Source organism: Dasypus novemcinctus, chromosome 21, assembly GCF_030445035.2.
Source record: "Dasypus novemcinctus isolate mDasNov1 chromosome 21, mDasNov1.1.hap2, whole genome shotgun sequence".
NCBI classification, from domain to species: Eukaryota; Metazoa; Chordata; class Mammalia; order Cingulata; family Dasypodidae; genus Dasypus; species Dasypus novemcinctus.
In genome coordinates this window covers 37040742-37064697 of record NC_080693.1, presented here as the reverse complement: position 1 = coordinate 37064697, position 23956 = coordinate 37040742, and the positions used below count along the sequence as shown (strand labels likewise).

Genomic DNA, 23956 nt, shown 5'->3' with positions numbered 1-23956 from the left:
ACAGTTTACTCTATTTTCTAAGCCTGAATCTGAAAGAAATTAATAACTTTTAGGAGGGTTCTGAAAAATGTTGTAGTATAGTAGAAAGAGTCTAACACTTAGAACCAAAGGTATACAACAGGTATGGAAGCTTACGCAAATCAGTAATTCATATTGAGTTGTAATTTCCTTAACTATAATATGAAAATAATGTTGTCTGCTCTTGCTTATAAGTAGTAAATGAGAAAATATATCAAAGTAATATAAAGCAATATTCAATAGTATGCTATTATATTTATAAGAAAATCATCTTATAAAACAAAGCATATTTCAATAGTGCACTGAGTAGGAGAAACATGGCAATGTAGTTGTGAGGTACAGTCCTCTTCAAAAAAAAAAAAATACAAGCATATCTAACAAGTTGGCTGGTGGTAAACTTTGCACCTCAACCAAAAAGAGAGCAATTATCAATTCAAGGTTGTACTTTACCTAGTCATAAATTCCTCAAACTTTGAACTGGTAAGATTAAGGCTGGACCAGTGTGTATCTGCCACAGGTTTGTGTTCTGGAGGACCCAGGTATGCAAGAAGTGTTGCCATCTTATCAAAAGGTCGCCTTCCAACAGCTTTATGATCCCTAAATAGAGCAAACTACTTAGTAAAATAGTTAATAGCTCACATTCAGAAGATTTAGATTTAGATTTATTTAGAATGTCATTGGTTGCTTTTCTTTTTTTACTGTCAACTAGTGATTCCTGTTCATTTCTAAAAAGGCCCAATAAAATTTCAGGGGTTCTAAGTATACACTAAAACATTTTAGAAATAGGACCACCCTGTCAAACTATAAAATTTACACAAATATACATCTCCCCTCTCCCCTAGATGTCTTAATCCATTACTACTAAAGGGGCAATCAGTAATTAAAAGTAACAATCTGATCCATTTTTTTTCTCAGTATGAAAAGACTCCATGTTAAGAAACCACTATTTGGGAAATGGTCACATTGCTCTCGATAACAGAGGGTAAATAAGGATTTCAGCTAATAAACATTTAAAACTATATAAGAATAACAAGATCCCATTTCCTAAAAATTAAGAGGTCTGATAGTGCCAAGTTTGCTACGGATGTGTATTTAGAAAGACATTTTCACACACTGCTGATCAAAGTATAACTTGGCACACACACTCTGAAATGCAATTTGGCAATACTGCATAAAGTGAAGGCTATGCATACCTCAGGACCCACCAATTCCAAATTTAGGTAATACACAAGGAGACAAGGACAAAGATATTTATTATATCACTATTTGCAATAGTGAAATACTGGAAACAAACATAAGTGTTCATTAATTCAGGAAAGCTAACACAAACTATGATATAGTCATTCAATGGATTACTAACCTAAGTTAAATAAATAATAAATCTCAAATATAATGTTGAGTGAAGAGGTTATATTCAATATATTTCTATAAAAATTTAAAATGCACAAAACTATGCTGTGTATACATAAAATTCCTTATTTTATCAGATACATGTATATGTAGGAATAGTACAAAAATAAGGAAGCATACCACCAACTTTAAAAAGTGGATACCTCTGGAGAAAGTGGTTATCTCTGAGGTTGTGGGGAAAAAGCCTTTAATTGTATCATTTTTTTCCCCTCCAAGAAATAATCTGTTATAAAGATCTGAAGTAATATGGCAAAATAAACAATGTTAAGTTTAGGTGGCAGATATGGGCCTCTATTATCTTTTTTTTTGTTTGTTTGGAATGTGTATGATTTTTAAAAAATCAAATTAAAAAACCTAACACTAAACTATAAATACATGTGAATTGCATAAGAAAAAAAATGTTTGCATTTAAATGTTCCATAGCCTACTTTAGCATCACAAAGATAAAGCATCTTCATTTTTCTATCTTAGGGGCATGCATCAGTTATCCCCACATCTACTTCAATCCATTAACCATTCAAAATGGATTAAAATGTCCTCTCCTTAAACACCTATCTCCTTAGAGCTTAGCCTTAGCTTCATCATCTCCTACCCTTCCTGTGAATGAGCAAACTGTATCGGCATTTAAAAATAATCTGGATGCATTCTACCTTTATAAGGGAACTCATATATGGAAATTTGAGCTCTTTATAAACATATGTAACTAGAAAGGACAGTAAGTATGTGCTTTAGGGTACAAGAGATTTTAACTAAAACAGCTAATGAAATAATTCCAAATAATTTCCAATTACTGAGTATTTTCTGTGTAAAATATTTTTATTTGCATATATTAATACTTAGTGAATCACACATGGTTTTTTTAAAACAGAATTAAAACATTGGCAATGTTTTAATTATTAAATTCTAAGAATTAAGCAGCACTTCAGGTTATTGCCAATACTCATTTGATTTTCTAGTAAACGTAAACTTTTCTGTGCCTTATTGCACATTAAATTTAATAGTCAGCAAAGCAGAGAAAAACAAAGGGCTCATTTATGACTTCTTATCTTGACATAAAAAAAAAGTCAGTACCCTCTAGGCTTGTTGATCATTTACTACTACTCAACTTTTTGCTCCTATTAAAAACCACCACCACAACAAAAAAACCTACTCATAATAAAAGGGAGTCTATATTTCTCTTTCCAAATTCTTATGGTTTAGATGCAAAGTGAGAAACATTATTTATGACCAATAATTCTGCTAATATAAAATGAGAGTGTTCAACATCCCCATGATTGGGAAATCTCACCTGTTGCTGGAAAGATACTGGCCAATTTTCTCTTGATTGTTCCAGAGTAGACGATGTAAAGCAAGCACATTGCCATCACTGATGAAGGAAAGACTATGATTTACTGCATCACTTGTAGGGCAATCAGATGCTATATCAAGGAAAAACCTTCAAAAATTTAAAAGTCATTAGGATTTTCTAAACCAGATATACTCTTTCCTATGTTTGAATTAAATTTACATGAAGTAACTTTGTGCAGTAACAGGTTACTAATATGGAGAGCTTGTTCACACTATGTAAATGTCATTAAACAAAACAAGAAGGGACAGTGAGAAAGTTGGTTTTCCATTTTTGGTATCAGTCTTCAGTTTCAGAGTAGTCTCTGAAGTCACTGAACAATACAGGAGAGACAGATGAAACTTTGGAGAGAAACTGGTATTTTACAGGTAAGAAAATGGAAGACTAGACCAGGTAAAATACCTTCCCAAAGTTACACAGCCTGTAAGTTCAGAGTCAGCATCAAAACCTTTGCTCTCTTGGGAAGCGGAGGTGGCCCAATAGATAGGGTAGCTGCTTACCACATGGGAGGTCCGAGGTTCAAACCCCGGGCCTCCTTGACCCATGTGGAGCTGGCCCATGCAGTGCTGATGCGCGCAAGGAGTGCTGTGCCACGCAGGGGTGTCCCCCACGTAGGGGAGCCCCATGTGCAAGGAATGTGCCCTGTAAGGAGAGCCGCCCAGCGAAAAAAAAGTGCAACCTGCCCAAGAATGGCGCCTCACACATGGAGAGCTGACACAACAAGATGACACAACAAAAAGAGACACAGATTGCCGGTGCCCCTGATAGGGATAGAAGCAGTCACAGAGGAACGCACAGGGAATGGACACAGGGAGCAGACAACGGGGGGGGGGGGATAAAAAAAGCCACAAAAAAACAAAAAAAACCTTTGCTCTCTTAATTTTCCATGGATAATCAATGTGCTGTAACATGAATCCTATGTTGACATTCCTTATCATTCCAGTATGGCATGCAATCTAACAATATACCTTTTAAACTGACAGAAAGAAGTAGATATGATGATGATAAACTTGAAGAGAGATTTGTATAAGTGTAGCTTATACTGAGTCCGATCAGTTAGATTCATGCTCCATGACAAGAATTCTGAACATAGATTTGTATTTACAAAGCACTTTCTCATGAATTATCTCATTTGTTTCTCTAAAAATAACTCTGAGATAGGCAAACACAGTATTATCCCTAGCTTGCAGATAAACCAACAACTCAAAGAGTTTAAATTAAGCAACTAGTTAGTTTTGGAAACTAAGCAGAATTTCAGTTTTAAATCATAAAACTAACAGCTGTATACTTACTTATCAACAAAATCTTATAAGTTTGCATTACTTGGTTTAAAGTATAATTTTTCAGGTCAGATATACTTCCAAATTGAAGTATCAAAAATATCTCAACACCAAAAATTTTCTGTATATATACTATTATGCATTATCTGTACCATTTTGGTTTTAGGTTTTACTAGAATGAATCCTCTTCTTCCAGTCCTCCATATTAGAGAAACTTCAAATCCTTTATTTTAGTAGGTATGTCTAAAATAATTTCTACAATCAGAAGCAAAGCAGGCACCAGCATCCCAAAATCCTCAAGATTGAGGAATGAACAAACAAAAGAGGGGAATGCAACCACAGACCAAGGTAGACTTATTATTGTAGTAACGGAAGAACTTATAAATTGATATAAAGATGGTGGTTACCAGAAGTTCTGAGGGAAAGGGACGGGCAGTGTAGGTAGGACATAGGGCATTTTTAGGACATTGGAAGGTTCTGCATGATACTGCAATCACAGATACAGGCCATTATACATTTTGCCAAAACCCATAAAACTGAACAGGCAAAGTGTGAACCATAATGTGAACTACAGACCTCGGTTAGTAGCAATGATTCAATATTTTTTCAATTGTAACAAATGTACCACACTAATGCAAGATGTTATTAATAGGGGAAAATATGTGGGAAGGGGAACGGGTGGATTACATGGGAATCTCCTATAGTTTTGATGTAATTTTTCTGTAATCTAAAACTTCTCTAAAAATAAAGCTGATTATATATGAAAAATAAAAACAAAAATAAATTTCTGGTTTCAAATGACATAAAATGGAAATCTCTACCTATTTATTTCATCACTGTCTCTTACAGTAAAATAAAGTAAGGTAAACCATGTTTTCTAACTGGAGAGGGCAGAAGAAAAAACTACACAGAAGTTTCATGAAGATTAGGTACATGTGAAGTAGTCTAGTAAAGACAGGGAATTAATAGATAGATCTGAAACCTGGCAGAGAATTCACATGGACTTCAGTAACCCCCAAGATGGCTGCTAGAAGACACCCACCCCCAAGATTCTGCTATCCAGAACAAAGACTTCTTTTGGGAGCAAAGAAAAGCCCAGGATATTCCCAAAAGACTTTATCATTCAGTTCTCTCTGGGGGATTAATGGGTGGGGTAATCAATCAAAACAGCAAACAGCTAGAACCCTTCCCCTGCCATTAGCAAAGGGGTACAATAATTAACAGTTTAAAAGCCAGGCACAGGCCTGAGTGCATGCCCTCACCCTGTTCTCTTGCCTCTGGGCCCGTTCCTGCCCTCTGCGTGCTGCTCTCACCATTTTTCCTCTGCCATGTGGCCAAGCAAGTAAACCTGGGCATTTATAATCTATAATGGGGAATTGTAGCTTGTAAATCAGTCCTCTTTAACCTTTTTCACCCCCTTCCTCTCTACCTGGGACCCCTGCTCTGTTATTTTCTCCCATTTCTCTTCCCTACCTGAATAAATTACTGACCTAACTCATCCAGCATGCTCTTGAAATTCATTTCTGCAGCATAGCCAAGAACCTAGATAAAACCTGGTAACACATGGACTTAAGAGAAATTGTAAATATCTGATTCAAACAGAGCAAGGGCTGCTTACCTTCGTGCTGCATCAAAATTGCTTTTCACAAAATCATTAAAAGGCCGCATATGCTCTTCTTTTGTGAAGAGAACATGATTGGCAATACTCTGAAGTATCTAAACAATAAAACGGGATTTTTATTTACTTATTTCATCAAGTCTTCACATGTATATATTCGTTAAAAATGACTTTTCTCATTGATATAGCTTTTACTGGAAGTTAAAATCAATTACTCCTTGTTCTATAAATTTTACTATCTGGATGTTTCTATTCTTTCTCAAATATATAAATATGCACAAATATAAGTATTATATGTACACATATTTGCATGTATATGAATATATATTTAAAAATTTAAATGACCTTTTCAATAAAAAATCCCACAGTGTACATTTCAGCCATAAATCCAGAATTTCCAGGATATCACATAAACTATCTTAAGAAGATAGTTGCTAAAAACTTTTCCCATGATAATATGGCCCACCAGGTATCAGTCTAATGAATTTATGTTTAACATAAACAAACAAAACCATGTAACTGAAAACCAAGAGCAAAAGGAAGTCCTTTAATTATGAAAAACTAAGGGAAAATTAAGATAGCTGGATTATTAAAATAATTCTTCACCTTTGACATTAACTTCAAACCCCTTTCGATTCTAGGTGGTGGCTTTTTATCTAAAATCCCTGCTTCATATGGTGAGACAATGGCAGGATTGATAAATCTGAGGAACATGGCACTTCCTACCGCACCGATGCTGTTTTGAGGAAAACGTTGGCTAACCACCTAAAAATAAGGAGTTGAGAAGTAAGTACATATTTTGAATTAAAATAAGTAAATGGGAAGAAAATCTCAAAAGTCAAACTTAGCACAAAAACAACCAATCTCCCTAAGCAACACATATCTATTTTTGCCTACTCCCAAAACATCAGTAAATAAAGCTTGCCCTGAATTCTAATTCTTCATTATTTTAAAGCACAATTAAGGAAAGAAAAACCTAATGGATGTATTGTAGAGAAGAGACCTAAATATTCTAATTTCATCATCATTGTTCATACTGCAGGTTTCATAAATAACAAAAGCAGTTAAATTTTCACTCAAAGATTTTCAGATTTTACTAAGATTGCAAGGCATGAGAATGTAAGTCAACTCTTACAAGGCGCAGTTAAATTTTCAACGGCACACCCCTGAAATATCCTATACCTAATAATATTTACATTTTTTCACGTACCAGGTACAACTGAATTTCTTCAGCAAAATGTCTACCATACACAAAATAAAATTTAGTTTTCTTAGATTCCATTGAGAGAAAAAAGTTACTTACAAGTAATATTATTGCCAGTTCCTTTTCTTCACCAGCATGCTTTATATTATAAGGATCTACCTATTATTTAAACCATAGAAGAAAGGGAATTCTTGGGGACCTAAAAGAAAAAAAGGATCCCACCAGCAGAAGAGATAACGCTTTTGTCTATCTCAATTTATAATTCTATCAAATAAAGTTAAGGATTCAAGAAATGGTTGCCCATACTGAAAAGCAATGTGAACCCAGCATTAAAAAAAAAGACTGATTTTTTTCTCTTTATCCTAGAATTTATGTTTTTGTATACTACACAAACATTAATTTTAAGGAACATTTAGGTAACATTTTAATCTTTACAACTGTTCTTGCTCAGTGTGGATAACTGCTGTTTAATTAACTAACAGGGACTACAAACAGCAGAGCCATAGCGACTCCACTCAATATTCTGCATTTCTAGAGATAAATATGAATTCTGAGTATATTGGGGTGTTGGGGGGGGCGGGGATGAGAAAACAGAATCTCACATAATCCTATTTTTCTTTAATGTCTCAGTAAAGTAGTATTTCTTGTCATGAATTCACAATGCTTACTGATTCCAGTTAACTCTGGAAAGAATAAGAATTGTTTTACTTCACTCAGCTCTATTTAATGTTTATCTGAGTCACAATTTAAATGTGTTCTAATCCACTGCCTAAAATGGCAAAATAAATTTCTATAATCTCTGATATGAATTTTAAAAAAAGAATATTTTTCAGAGTCATGTTTTAGGCCAAAGAAAATTTCTGTAAAAGTTGGTAACAGAGGTCCATCATAACAATATATTTTCACCTGCGTTAACACTATATAGGTCAGGAAATTTTGTTTGTTCTTTAGGTGCTTATTGCATGGAGAATAACTTAACTAAAGAGAAACTAGTAAGGAAGACTGAAATATAGCAGCCTCCACAGAATAGCTTTAAAACATAAATACTATTTCATAGTCATTTAAAGCTGAAATGTGTATTTAGAAATGAAATTGAGAAGAAAATTCAAGTGCTTTTTACTATTTAAGAACAGTGTTTTACCCTTTCAGAAGAAGGAGCCCCTTGACAATCTGATTTTAAAAATTAGAAAAATGGATTTATGCACTTAGAGAAAAAATTCTCAGTATAATTTCAGAATGTTCACAGACCCCATTACAACAAAGTGGTTCTTTTGAACGTCCAAATTTTAATTTTAAAACAAAAGAAACATATCAACATATCTACAAGATTTAAAGCTTTTAGCAGGAGGGGAGAGGGTTAAAAACTGCTTTATATTTAATTTCAAATAGGTTGTTTTAAAAAGAATTAGCATGTATTCAGTTTAACCATTTAAATCATTAAGTAGTTTCAAAAAGCTAAAATCTCAATTTGGTTTTCAAAGAACCAGTTAATTTATAAAATACTAACTTGCTGTGAAAGTCTGTCTCAAAAAAACAATAACTTGCATGCACATAAGGAGCTCTTTTAAAACACATGTTTGAAAGTAATTTATTGCTTTTCTCTAACGCAAAAAAGTTTTAAAGTGAGACTCACATTTTACCTGATTTATATTTAATACTACAATAGCCTTAGAATTTAATGAAAATCTGAATGAATTATTCCCCAAAAGGAAAATATTATAGAATTTATGAAAAGTACACCTCCACATCTTCTATTAATACATCTTCAAAAATAACTCCTGTCAAAACCCAAAGTATCTATATCTCAGGAACACACATTGTTTCATGTATCATAAACATGTTATCTTACTGATGGTAGGTACTACCAGTAGTCAAAATTAATAAAAATGTTATATAACAAGTTTCAGGAAGGAATTAATTTATAAAAGTATTGCTTTCTTTTACCACCAATTAAAGTCAATGTAATTTTATCTCATAAAAATACACATACTCAAGTTTTATATATTTTTTTTAATCCATAAAAGTCTAATTTGGATACGAAAGGCATTCCACATAAAATGTAAATGTTGGGTCAGCTGCTGTTTTGAAACCAGCCAAACACCCCCTTTATCCCCTTGGTAAAAAGTGAACTTCATGATACAAAGAAATGGAGTCACGTAAAACATACATCAGAGACAGGATCACTAACCATACATGCTTAGTTACTGCAAATTCTTCCTTAGTTAGATTGACAATTATCTTTTCAAAGGAAATCTAATTATATATTATGTATTTGACTGTAATAAACATAATTATCTCTAAAATGACTACATAGCTATATACCAGAAGCCAGACCCTTCCTTATGTATTTTCTTTATTTCAATCCATGATACATATGCCCCAAAGGAAAGGTAGCTTGCTTTTCAAAGAAAAGATGATTAGTTTCTGTTAAGCAAACAGCTCCACAAAATGACATTCTAAATTTCTAATGACCATATGTCTTCATACTTTGGAACACATTCTAAAATGTCTCAAATTACCAATTAGATTCCCCTTGTTTCCTTGAGAAACTCATGTCACCGGTACTGAGAAATACATTTCAAAACTTAATGTTACCCAGGAACTTAAAAAAAAATTCTGAAAATAACTCTAGTGGAAAAAAACTCTTTAAGGAACAATTAGACAAAATCTTAATAAATAAAGCAATGTTAGAAAGGCTAGAAAACATGCTCTAGCAAAACACAAAAAGCCTAAACTTTATGTATTATACTACACAATCACATTAGTATAACACTGAACAACAGTGTTAGAAACAGTAAATTAATTTCAACGGTGATGGTGTACATCATGTTAAATCCACATATGCAAGAATTAGAAGGCTGAAGCATTAGTAGGAAATGTTCTTATTAAGCAAGAAGGCCATCCAACCCAATCCAATTACTGTTGACCAAATTTACTTATCATACTCAAAAAGAAAATCTAGAAAGGACGTAATAAAAGTACATATACTTCTAACTTTTTATTTAGTTTTGGATTTAAAACAAAATTATTATATGTAGAACTAAGACCAAGGAATGAAAGATGAAATCAGATGAACACTGCATTCTATAATAGATAAAACACTGTATTCTAAATTATAGTTTAAGAAAAACTACCTTCTTGAATCCTAAAGGTTTTCCTTACATTTTTCTTTAAGATCATTTGGATTATATGGGTAAATACAGTATTCAGCCTAATAAGGAAAAACCATACTAACAGATAATGGCAAATTTAAAATGAATGCATGTTATATTTTAGACAAATTGTATCCATTGGAAGAAAATATTTATAACTGGCATAATTTAAATTAGGGCAAGTTCATAGAAATAGGTAGAATATTTAATCATGCTTGCAAAAGAAGGTGTTTCTCTACAAATATGGACTCATTGAGTTTTCCTGTACTTCAGAAGTACTATGTTCTCAATCCCAATAGTTTAATAGTAATTTTTGTAAAGGTAAGGTGGTTTTAGCATGAGAATTTCTACAATGTAAGCAGAAATAACTGAGACTCTCTAGATAAAAATAAGGGGTAAAAAGTAAAGGTTAGCAACATTTAGGTAAGATCTAGAAAGTGACATTCCCCTCCATATACTTCTAACAATTAAAAAAAACATTCACATCTAGGAAAAGAAACCACTCACATTACCTGCAAATAAGAAGCAAGAATGAAGAGTCAGCATTTCCTAAGGCCTTGAAATTAAGTTTCTTTTGCATTCATTTATAATTTAAGTATTAAAATAATAAAATTAGACCAGGGATATTCAGTGCAACAAATGCCCCCAAAATGCCTTTGGGATAAATCAAACCAAAGGAACACAGAGAATGTTTCAATGTAACTTAATTCCAGGGTTAATTGAAATGAAAGCTATTTTGTGCCAGAATTAGTAGAATGATTTTACAGTGAAGGTCAAATAGGTTGAAGTGAAGATGTTCTTAACAAACAGCAAAAGATTTTTGTTTTGCTTTGAAAGAAACAGCTAATAAAAAGTTCTCCAAACTTACTGATTTTTTGTTTTCCTTTTTTTCTTTTACTGTAGCTTTATTCAGTAGGGAGTGGCAAGTTGCCTACAGAACAGAGATGAGCACAAACAAGTCACAGCACCAACTACATACAGCAACAAAAACAATGTTGGCTTGTACATAAAATTACATGATAAAATGTAACACAAATGGAATCAACAAAAATTAGAAATCAACTGAATTTTGAGGGATGAATTTTAATTCTGGATTTTAATTTTTATTACATTTTAAGCCAAAGCACTAAATAAATGGCAAGAAATATTGCAACTCAATCATATCTACTATTTCTGGCTAAATATCACAGAAAAGCTCTCAACAAGTGGATCTGAGGATATTAAATATTCACATTTTAGTTAATTCCTAGCTTTTAATGGATTTTATATAAAATGTTCGTTACAAGTAGATCGCAAACTAAAGCACTTCTGTGTGTCTATATAATTTTTTTGATATGTAAAATACTTCTCTGTGTATCCTTCAATTGACTTAAAATTCTTTTTCATTATCTGGCATTTAATTAAGAGCCTATTAACTAAAAAATAAAAAATTAAATGGCTAGGTATAATAGAAAAATTTAGAGATTTTGAATTGAAAGTGCCTCTCTCTCTTTTAAGAAAGATTACTCTTAAAATTTCACATATTTTTCAATGTTTGCTGGCTACTTCCTGAAACGGTTCTGAACAGAAGAGTTTAAAAGCTCCACAACATTTGGGAGAAGAATGTTTATCAGGTCAATAAGAAAAAAACATTCATATTATAGTGAAGACACTACAGAGAAAATTATAGAATAAAACTGTAAGACTGTTTAAAACTTTTAACATATTACAGTTTAACCATTTATTAGAATGTCTCAAAACATACACATACACACATACCCCCCACAAAAACAATTGGCTTACTCTCTTAGAGCTCCTTCTAGGCTAAATAATTCTTTTAAAATTAAAAGATTCCCGATAGGACGAGACTAGACAGAACAATTCATTTTAAAATAAATTTTAAAAGAAATTGAAATTCTTTAATCCACTGATATATGACATCTGATTCTAGGAATTTTGAGCATCCAACACCATTACCCATAACAATCTGGGCCTAAAGTTAGTTGGACATTTATCCTTCCACCCATCCATCCATCCATCCAAGTAGTTATTGTGTACCTACAAGCCAGATTCTTTTCTAGGTACTGCAACACAGCAGGAAACTAAAAAGACACAGTTTCTAAACTTGTGGAGTTTCTTATTTCAAGGAGTTCTTACCTCATACAACTATAGCTAATATAGTTCTAACTTTAGACTATATACAATAGCACTAGTAATCAAACACACCACAAAAATGCAGTTTTATAATTTTTTAAATTATGGTATATAACCATCTTTGTAGCCTCATAAAAATTTGTACAAACTACTTCTGTTTGGGGAAGTAAAGTTACTTGGGAAAAGAATGGTGTTTACTTAAATCTTAATATTTAACTCTTTTCACAAAATTCTCACATTATTACTTAAGAGAATCACTACTCCAGGAATTATTTTCTCATTATTCCAAAAACTATCAGGAGGACAATGGAGACAAATACATGAGAAAAATAGTGCAATTATAAGACTAACATGTATGCACAGTTGTCCATTCCTCTAAAACTTACCCTAAAGTCCAAATTAAATAAAGAAGGTGCATAGGGAAAGCATGATTTAAAAGGGCTTAATAGTCAAAATATGAACTAAAGTAAAAAGCACTAAAGTTCAGAGAAAAGATTAATATTAGCTAGCGATATACTCACTTAGCTTTCAAAATTTCCCCAGTGGGTCCCAAAGCACGAGCCATGTTTACTAGAAAAAGAAAACAACAATCTGCTACTATCCCTCCCAGAGAAACATAAAAGTACAAAAGTACCATTATGTTACGGCCAAAGTGAAAAGGGCAAGAAAAAGCTAGAGGAAGGATGAATAAAAACAAAAAAGCAAACTAAACAGAAAAAATATGTTCGGAGGAAGACAGGAGTATCCTGAGATCAAAGTTTGTTTCCATCTTTCTCCTTTAATTAGTGAATGTAAAATTCCCTGTTATAAGTCACTTATGAAAAAACAAATCCTTATTAATAAATATCAACACCAGATACCTTTGCTCTATATTACTCTACATTCTAACAATGTTAAGTTTACCCAATATTTCAAAACAACACACTGAAACACCACTTTAATTATGTTCTTAAAGAGAATAACTTCATATGAAATTTTAATATAACAGTTCAGGTCTGTTATTGATATAATACAGGATATTTTATCACAGTGTACTCCAAAAAGCACAAAACAGAGTGCTTAATAAGCCACCAATTTTCTGACTTATTTTCACTACTTCCCTCCCTTCCTAACTAAGAATGGTGGCAAGCATCTTGTTCGCTTGCTTGGATGGGAGGGATAGGGAAATTTATTCCTTCATTAAATATTTCCTAAGTACTTACTAAGTGCCAAGCTCTGACCCTTTATTACCTGATCGAATCATGGTCTTAAATTGTTATACAAGTTTGCTGATGATATAAAAGGATTTTTCTTTTAGGATGACAACCACATGAAGAATTTCTATTCAAATCTACCTCTAATCAGGTAGTCAGTTCCTACATACTTTTAACCAGCTGGAGTCAAAGCCACTGTCATTTTAGAAACCAATTTCCTTTCTAGAAATAGTTACTGACAGGTCAACCAAGAAGTTCACCCATACTATTTTAAACACATACTCACTATTTTGTAACTGCCCAGTTTTATAAACAGAAAAGTTAGATTTATAATTTATAAAGAATTAGATTTAAAGAGAAACCTGAGTAAGGCCCCAAATTAAGAGATTGTTAAAGTTTCATAAAATAATTAAACGATCCTCTAGCCTCAGATTTAACAAGCTGAAAAAATTATGTGGGGCTCTCCAAAGTTTCCTTGAGCTTTTGTGAAAGGTGATAAAAAGTGTTGATAAATTAATAGAGATTTAATGTTAAATATGCTTTATCACCTATTTAAACAGTGAAAAGCTTTTTTATAGATCTATCAGATACATCTTTATAAATAGCAATGGGAGAAAAATTCACACAGAGCAGCCTGAACAGCTTTTGCAAATGGTGATTTCACTGATGCTGCTAATGTTTCTAAGCAACTGAAGTCCTGTGCTAAAAACAAATGGCTGGGGATGACTCCGCAAAGAAAAAGACAAAGGCATGGGCTTTGGTAAATGCCTAAAATTCTTTCCCTAAACCCACACTGTCCCAAACTCCAGACCCACTAATGTTTCTTTCAGAATTACAGTTTACAAAGGCTAGTGATGATTTACATTAACCTCCCTTGGAATGAATGAATAATCCTAAAACTGCATATGCAATTCAAAAACACAGTGGAAGCCATAAAGGGACACAGATCGAATTTCCTCAACAAGAGGAGATAAATGTGGATATCTGAACTCAGAAGCATTACTGGCAGACCTAGGGTTAGGAAAGTCTAATAAGTTGGTCTGAATGATGCTGCAATCTGCATTATAAATAGAAGTCTAATAAAAGAAACAGAATGAGGATGTCCTGGGAAACCTGACAAAAACGCATTTTAATATCTGAATAAGGAAGTAAAATTTATATCAAGAATCTCACAACGCAAAAAGCAAGGAGGTGACTTGCTTATGAAAGATCCATAATTAATTTAGGCAAAAGATTAAAAAAAAACTTGTAACATATCTCATTTTTGTCACATCCGTCACACCTAAGATTTTTGCTGTATTTTAAAATTATTCCCAAAGCAAGGCATATTAATTATTTTAGAGTATCCCCTCAAAGTACTTCAAACTATCACCTTAAGCAATATTTAAGTTCCCTTCAAAATCAATTCCAACAACAATTCTTAATGTAATACCCATCCAAATTGACTCAGTATTGTTGTCAGCCACGCACTATCAACAGCTAAATCCCTCCTTGGTAAAGCATTCTTTTAAATTTAGCTTTGCATTAATAATGGTAACCTCTAACCTTAAGCATACCTGATATAAACAGTGGCAAACACTTCTAAGCTGAGGGGGGAACTCTGAGGAGGAACTGATGATAGCATGGAAGAATTTTTCAGTCATCTGTAGGAGATTCCGCTGGTTTTCCTCAAGGCTCTCTGTCTGTTCTAACCTACAAAAAGAAAAGTAAAAAGAAAAAAAGAAGGTAAAATCAAAACACTTCTGTTGAAAACAAAATCACTCCCCAAAAGAAACTCCTTAAGAGATATTCAGTCAAATGCAATGTGTGGACCTTTCTGGGATCCTGATTTGGACAAACTCAACTGTCAAAAAGACAATTTTGAGGCAAGTGGGAAAAATTTAATGTAAAATTTTTCTAATGATTATTGAGGATTTTTCATTTATTGGGTGTGATAATATTTGTGTTTTTAAAATGTGTTTTTAAAATGTTCTTATCTGTTAGAAATATGATTTCTAGGCCAAAAAAAGGGGGATAAAGAAAGCATACATATGATGTAGGTTTTTAAATTTTTCATAAACCATAATGCAATGTAACTTTCATTTTTCATTCAACATTGTTTCTGAGATTTATCCATCTTGACTCATGAAGATCTAGTTCATTTACTTTATTTTTTATTTTTAAAAAAGATTTATTTCTCTCCCCTTCCCCACCCTCCCCCCAGCCAGTTGTCTGCTCTTTGTGTCCTTGTGCTGTGTGTTCTTCTGTGTCTGCTTATATTCTTGTCAGTTGCACTGGGAATCTGTGTCTCTTTTTGTTGCATCATCTTGCTGTGTCAGCTCTCTGTGTGTGCGGCACCACTACTGGGCGGGCTGCACTTTTTTTGTGCTGGGCAGCTCTCCTTATGGGGTGCACTCCTTGCACGTGGGGCTCTCCTACATGGGGGACCCATGTGGCACAGTACTCCGTGTGCCCATCAGCACTGCACATGGGCCAGGTCATCACATGGGTCAGGAGGCCTTGGGTTTGAACCCTGGACTTCCCATGTGGTAGACAGATGCTTTATCCATTGAGCCAAATCTGCTTCCCTAGTTCATTCACTTTAACCATTGCATAATAATTTACTGTACTGAATACCATGATTTGTCTGTTCCCCTATTAGTGGGATTATTTTTAATTTTTTACCATGGCTTCTAACATTTTTTTGTATGTACAATAGTTTCTCTAAAGTAACTACCTAAAAAATGCTGAGGCATTGAGTATATGCAAATTTAGTTTTATTAGATATTGACAAGTAGCTCTACAACTAGTAGTGTATAAAAGTTCTTATTCTCCTACAGTCTCCAAATTCAGTATATGACTTAAGTTTTTTTGTTAATCTAACAGGTAGGAAAGGGTATCTCATGTTTCAAACTTTTATTTCCATGATTTCTATTAAGGTTCAACATGTTTTCCCATATATTGTGGCTATTTAGATTTTTCCCATTTTGAATTGTCTTTCATATCCAGTCTGAATTTCTAACTGCTAGATGTCCCACCAGAACTGAAAACTCAGTACACCTAAAGTGAATTGATTTTTTTCTTCCTACTCTTATGTCTTACCACGTACTTCCTAAATTGTCAAAGGCATCATCACAGTCTCAGTTATGTCATTCAAGGCTGCCTCCAACCGCACCTTTTCCAGCCATACTCGACTCCTCCCACATCCAATCAACACTGCTTAATTCTATGACCTCCAAACCTTGGTGTTGAATTAAAGGCAGAGATTCTGGAGACAGACTTACTAGGTTTAAATTTTTCTACTACTTACTGTTCATTATGATTTTGGTGAAGATACTTAACTTCTCTAGGCGTCAATTTTTCCTCATCAGTAAGACAGTAATAAAAAACAGTGACTACTTTATGGTGTTTAAATTTTACCAAATGGCTGTCGAATACAAGGGTTTACTTGAGTTCTCAAACTTTATGACACTCACTTGAAGCTCCTTGAAGGAAGTATTCATCTTTGATCCCTTACGAATACTTACCAAAGCAAGTATTCAGTAAGTACTTGTCTTTAATCCTTCAACTAGTAATTTGTTTTTAATCTCTATAGTAATTACATATTTCATAAATTCTTGGGACACTCAAGTCGGATATGCACTATCATCTAGATTCTCTGCAGCTCACTGTGTGATTCAGAATATGAATACAATAGAGTTCAGAAATTAATGTAGACTACAAGGAGGGAAAGATTTCATAGAATAGGTGGGTTTTAAAAGAGGGAAAGAATCTGCATAGACAGGAAGAAGGGCATTTTAGAAAGGGAAAATGGGCAGGGCAGGTACTAATTCAATTCAGTAAACATTTATCACATATCTATTATTTGCCATCCTAGGTGCCAGGCACTGAGAATTCAACAATAATTGTCCCTATCCCTTTCCAAAGAGGGAAAAGACATACACACCAAGAATTACACACCAAGTAACAAATACAGTAATTCAAGGATATAAAAGGCAAAATAGCAAAGCAGAGATAGATATGACTAATTCACCATGGTTGGTGGTTGTCAGTAAGCAAAAAGGAAAAAAAAAAAAAAAGCAAAACAAAATAAAAAACCCAAACCCCCAAAAACCCTTGGAATATGTGTATAACTGAAAAGAGACTGGTCTAAATGTTGGAGAAAAATTCAAAGATCAGAAACAAGAGCACTAAACAGTCTCAGGAAAGAAATAGACTGGATATGGGAGGACTATACACAAGAAAAATAGTTAAGAAGCTACAACAGTAATTCGAATTTGAGATACCGAGGCCCTAGGAGTTTTGTGGGTAAAATAAAGAGATAATTTCTTTAACTAGGGCAGAAAAGATTCCTAGAAATATTAACTATTCTTGTCTGCTCTGCAAACTAACTTGTTTTTAATGAGTTAGCATAGAATGCTGGAAAATAAAATAGATTTGCATTCAAATGGCAAAGAGGTAGTTGCATTACATATCAGGGGTCTCTCGAACACACTTCCTAGCACAGTGCTTTCTTGCCTCCCACTCACCAATGGTACTTTGTTGACTATTGCAGTAACTCTAATCTGTGATATATCTTTGCATTCAATTATGTAAGTGCTCATACATATAAAACTTTTCCCTCCGTTTGATTTTCAAAGAACCAGTTTTTGGTTTTATAGATTTCCTCTCATTTTCTCTACTGATTTTCAATTTCATTGATTTCTCTGCTTTTATTTTTATTTCTTTCTTCTGCTTGTTTTAGGTTTATATTATTTTTCTTTCTCTAGATTCTTAAGGTGGAAGCTTAAATGATTTATTTTGATTTTTTTTCTCTATTTTTTTAAGTGCTGCATTCGAAAACTGAAAGAGGTCCCCCATACACCTTCCCACCCCCCTCACCCCACTCCTCCCACATAAACAACCTCTTTCATCATCATGGGACATTCATTGCATTTGGTGAGTACATTTTGGAGCATTGCGGCATCACATGGATAATGGTTTACATCATAGTTTACATTCTCCCCCAGTCCACCCAGTGGGCCATGGCAGGACATACAATGTCCAGCATCTGACCCTGCAGTACCACCCAGGACAACTCCAAGTCCTGAAAATGCTAATCCATACTCTATTCCTCCATCCTGTGGAGATGTCCACCCCACCTCTATTATCAAGAGGGGGCTTAGATTTCACATGGATGATGGATGCAATTCTCCTACTTGCATTTGTAGGCACTCTTGGCTCCCTAGTGTGATGGTTGACCTTCTTCACTTCCCAGTTCACTGGCCAGGGTAAGTCCAATAAACCAGACGGTAGGAGTTGCAAGTCTGCCTGGCTGTCACATGGACAGTCCAGAGATTCAGGTCTCCAGAGTATATGCCAACCCCAGTGCCAACCACAGGCCCAGTAAAAGTGACAGAAGAGGCATGTGCAGAAAGGTCACATCTGAGTCCAACTCCATCTCACTCAGGAACACAAACTCCAAAGAGGGCCAACTGACATGGCACTGAACTCCAGAGTCATCTGCCATGACCATAGAACCTGTGGGTCTCTGTAGCCCTCAGGAGAACCAGTACCTGGGGTTGTATCTACTTTGGCTGTCTCTGGGACCCTGCTGAGGTGTGCATAAGCGCAACCCCTCTGATGACCTCCTGACTCTTTTTTGGAGACTCATAGCCATATAAACGCATTTGTCCTTTCCATTTCCCCCTTTTATTCAAGGTCAAAAAGCAGTTTTTAACACCTGATATTACATGTAGGCTGAGATATTCTGCTGGTCTGAGTTGACCCTTTTATTCAAGGTCTTTTTCTACTTACATCATCAGCTGGTGCTTGGTAGTAAATGCATTACCTTCCCCCCAGCATGGGGCAAGACTCCCAGGGATGAGCCTCCCTGGCGCCAAGACATTACTATCAATGATTGATTTTAGATCTTCCTTCTTTTCTAATATTTGCATTTAATACTATAAATTACCCTCTAAACACTGCTTTTGTTACATCCATAGGTATTATTTTATTTTTATCATTTAGTTCAACAAATTTTTAAATTTCCCTTTAAACTAATTCTTTGACCCATGTGTTATGTAAAAGTGTGTTGTTTAATCCCCCAATATTTTGGGATTTTCCAGATCTGTTATTAATTTCTATTTTAATTTCATTGTAATTGAAGAGTATACTTTGTATGATTTCTATTCTATCAAATTTGTTATGTTTTGTGGAACAGAATGTTGATTTTGGTGAATATTCTGTATGAGCTTGACAAGAATGTGTATTTGACTGCTATTGGGTGAAGTATTCTAAGAAGATCAATTAGATACAGTTGATTGATGGTGCCATTCAGTTAAACTATATCCTTATTATTTTATCCCTGCTGGATCTGTCAATTCCTGACAGGTGTGTTGACATCTCCAACTTATAATAGCAGTTTTTCTCTATTTCTCCTTGCAGTTCTATCACTTTTTGTCTCACATATTTTTTTAAAAAAGATTATTTCCCCCCTTCCCCAACTCCTGCCCTACTGTTTTTTGCTGTCTTTGTTGTCTTCTCATTTTCTCTCCTGTAGGATTCACAGGATTTGAGACTTGGAGACCTCTGATCAGGAGAGACTTTCCCTGTCAATTGTGCCATCTCAGTTCTTGGTTTCTGCTGCATTTCACCTTGACTCTCCCCTTGTCTCTCTTTGGATGTGTCATCATCTTGCTGCATGATTCATCTGCACGGGGCACTGGCTCACCATGTGGGCACTCTTGTGGGTACTGGCTTGCTGCACTGCACAGGCACGCTTTCTCGTCTTCTTTTTCACCACCAGCCCCAGGGATCAAACCCAGGTCCTCCCATATGGTAGGTGGAAGGTCTATCACTTGAGCCACATCTGCTTCCCTGCCTCACATATTTTGATACTAAATTATTAGGCATGTACATATTAAGGACTGTTATGTCTTTGTGGAGAACTGACTCCTTTTATCATTAAACAGTATCCTTTTCTACCTTTGATAATTTTCTTTTTCTGTAGCCTGCTTTACCTGAAACTAACACAGCTATTCCAGCTTTACCTTTCTCCACCTTCGCTCTTCTTTGTTTCCTTCAGGAGGCACTGAGAATCGAAGCCAGGACCTCTCATATGGGAAGTTGGCACTCAACTTCTTGAGCCACATCTGCTCCCTACTCAGTTGTTTTTGCTCATTGTTTGCTCCTTGTTGGTTTTTTTTTGCTTGTTGTCTGCTTGTTGTTTTGTTATTGTTCATTGTCTGCTCATTGTTTTTACTCGTATGCTGTTTGTTTCTTTTAGGGGGCACCGAACCTGGGATCTCCCATGTGGTAGGTGGGCACTCAACTGCTTGAGCCACATTTGCTCCCTCATTTATGTTTAGCTTACCTGTGTCTTCATACTTAAAGTGGGTTTTTCTTTTAAACAACATAAAACTGGGGATTGGTTTTTTTATCCTCTCTGTGAGTGTCTTTTAAGTAGTATATTTAGACCATCTAAATTTAAAGTGATTATTGATATAGTTGGATTATTTTCTACCATATTTATAAATGTTTTCTAGTCATTGTACTTGTTCCTTGTTTCTTTTGTCTTTCCCTCGTTCTGCCTTCTCTGGTTTTACTTGAACATTTTATATGATTCCATTTTCTACGTAAGCATATTAATTATACATATTTTTAAAATCTTTTTAGTGGTTGTCCTATAGCTTGCAAAGCACATTTACAAGTAATCTAAGTCCACTTTCAAATAACACTATAAGATATTAGAGGTATTCTCAGTTCCTTCCTCTGTCTCTGACAACATTGCTGTCATTCATTTCACTTATCCATAAGTAATAATCACCCAATACACTGTTTTTAAAATTATCTTAATATCTATTAGATCAATTAAAAATACAAAAATTAAAGATTTTTTATCTTCATTTATTCCTTCTTTAACACTCTTTATGTAAGTAGATCTGAATTTCTGACCTACAACAGTTTCCTCCTTTCTGAAGAACTTCTTTTAACACTTCTTGCAAGGCAGGTTTTCTGGTGACAAATTCCATCAATTTTTCTCTACCTGAGAAAGGCTCTATTCCTCCTTCAGATTTGAAGGATAATTTCACTGGATACGGAATTCCAGATTAATGTTTTTCTTCTTCCAACACTTGAAATATTTCACACCACTCTCTTCTTGCATGTTTTGTTTTCTTTTAAAGATTCGTTTTTTATTTTTATTTATTCCCCCTCCCTGCATTTGGTTGGCTATCTGTTCTCTGTGTCCATTTGTTGCATGTTCTTCTGTATCTGCTTGTCTCCCTTTGTTGCGTCATCTTGCTGCACCAGCTCTCTGTGGGCATAGGCCATCAGTTCTCCATGGGGTGTGGGCCAGCTTGCCTTAACAAGGAGGCGCTGGGACATGAATCCAGGGCATCCCTTATGGTAGACGGGAGCCCAATCGATTGAGCCACAGCTGCTTCCCTCTTGCAAGTTTTTTTAAAGAGAAGTCTGATTTAATTCTTATTCTTTTTTCTTCTTTAAGTAAGGTGGGTATTTTCTCTGGTTTCTTTAAAAACTATCTTTGGTTTTCTGCAGTTTGAATATGATATGCATAAGTGTAGCTTTTTGCTATTTATTCTTCTTAACGGCTATCATTAATTATGGAAAATTCTTAGCCACTATTATCTCAAATATTTCTTCTCCTTTCTCTTTCTTCTCCTTCTGAAGTATTTCCATTACCCATATGTTACACATTTTGCAATTGTCCCACAGTTCTTAAATATCTTGTTCTACTTTCTCCTTCTTTTTCCCTTTGTGTTTCAGTGTTGGAATCTTCTATTGACATATTTTTAAGTTTAATGAATCTTTCCTTAGTAATATCTCATTTCCCTAACAGCCTAAAGGCATTCTTCATTTCTGCTACAGTGCTTTTGATTTCTAGCACTTCTTTTTTATTCTTTCTTAGTTTCCACCTCTCTACTTATAGTACTCAACTGCTCTAGCATGGTTATCTACTTTTTCCATTAATGTCCTCAGTAATATCACAGTTATTTTAAATTCTTGGTCTAATAATAACATAACCATTGCCATAGCAAGAGTCTGGTTCTGATGCTAGTTTTGTCTCTTCATAATACTATGTTTTATCTTTCCTTTTAGAATGGCTTTTAATTTTTTGTTGAAAGCCTGACATGATGTATTAACAGAAACAGGTAAAAAGGCCTTTAGTGTGAAGTTTTATTTTAATCTGGTTAAGAGTTTGGCTATGTTTAATGTTTGCTGTAGTAGTAGATATCAATTGCCTCTATTGTTCTTGTTTTTGTTCTTTCCTATGTCTGAGTTTCCCTAGAAAATAAGAGTTGTTGATTTTCAGTTTTCTGCTGCTTCTTGTTGTAAGGACAAGAGTGATTTCAGAATTGATGACTTCCAAGCTCTACATGTCAGAGCAGGCCTCAGGTTTGATTTTAAGGAACCTGAATAAGTTTTGTCAACTAGTTCTCTCATCTGTACCACAGCATTTAAAGCAGTAACTTCTTTTAGAAGTTAGACCACTCTCTCATTAGTAATTCTTTAATCTTTTAAAAGTGAAATTGCCTCCTAAAGGACAAGGAGGACAGCAAGCTAGTGTGACAGGTAGGTGTGGTGAGCTGACAGGACAAGGTGACACAACGAGAGACACGAGGAAGAGACACAACAAAGCAGGAAACAGAGGTAGCTTAAGCAATTAAGTGCTTCCCTTCCACATTGTAGGTCCTAGGTTCAGTTCCAAGTGCCTCCTAAAGAAACAAAAGAAGATGAACAGACACAGCAAGTGCAAACAGTGAGTGGGTAGTGAGAGAGAAAAAAAAATTCTTAAAAAAAAAAAAGTGAAATTACTTAATGGTAACAAAATACAAATGGCTTTCATAGAATGCTGCCTTTAAGTTTTATTTATTTATTTTTAACTTTTTTTTTTTTTAGCTATTAGTGCCAGGGATTAAAACTGGGGCCTCATATGTGAGAAGCTGGCACTCAACTACTGAGCCACACTGGCTCCCATAAGTTTTAAACTATAACTATTTAACTAAGTGACAAAATTTTGGCAAATTTAGTGATATAGTTCTGATTTTAAATTACAGTTGATACTTTAGTAAAGACAGAGCCAAAATTATCAGCTGATACAAAGGTGCTAAACAATAATTTTTTGAGAAGAGCAACCATCAAGAAATTCTGAACTTGAAACTAAAAATTAAAATAACCTTGAAGGGGGAAACGGACTTTGGCCCAGCGGTTAGGGCGTCCGTCTACCACAAGGGAGGTCTGTGGTTCAAGCCCCGGGCCTCCTTGATCCGTGTGGAGCTGGCCCATGCGCAGTGCTGATGCGCGCAAGGAGTGCCCTGCCACGCAGGGGTGTCCCCCGCGTAGGGGAGCCCCACGCGCAAGGAGTGCACCCATAAGGAGAGCCGCCCAGCGTGAAGGAGGGAGCAGCCTGCCGAGGAATGGCGCCGCCCACACTTCCTATGCCGCTGATGACAACAGAAGCGGACAAAGAAACAAGACGCAGCAAAAAGACACAGAAAACAAACAACCGGGGGAGGGGAGGGGAATTAAATAAAAATAAATCTTTAAAAAAATAATAATAATAACCTTGAAGGGCATAAATGAAAGACAGACAAGAATGTTATCACGTGGCTTAGGAAAA

At 34.7% G+C, this 23956-nt stretch overlaps 1 protein-coding gene across 13 annotated transcripts in view; it reads right to left on the bottom strand.

The window, feature by feature from the left end:
- Positions 1-23956, bottom strand: part of NF1 (neurofibromin 1) — a 298008-nt gene that overhangs the window by 101888 nt on the left and 172164 nt on the right. For 6 of the 13 annotated variants that reach the window (XM_058283832.2, XM_058283828.1, XM_058283831.2 and 3 more), the window contains 5 exons: positions 14910-15045; positions 6278-6436; positions 5672-5769; positions 2717-2863; positions 469-615 (listed from right to left, as the gene is read on the bottom strand). In XM_058283832.2, coding sequence (XP_058139815.1) covers positions 469-615; positions 2717-2863; positions 5672-5769; positions 6278-6436; positions 14910-15045 — 687 coding nt within the window. Of the gene's footprint in view, positions 1-468; positions 616-2716; positions 2864-5671; positions 5770-6277; positions 6437-6974; positions 7035-10895; positions 10959-14909; positions 15046-23956 lie in introns of all 13 variants that reach the window. The other 7 variants (XM_058283823.2, XM_058283824.2, XM_058283829.2 and 4 more) reach the window with 2 other exon arrangements.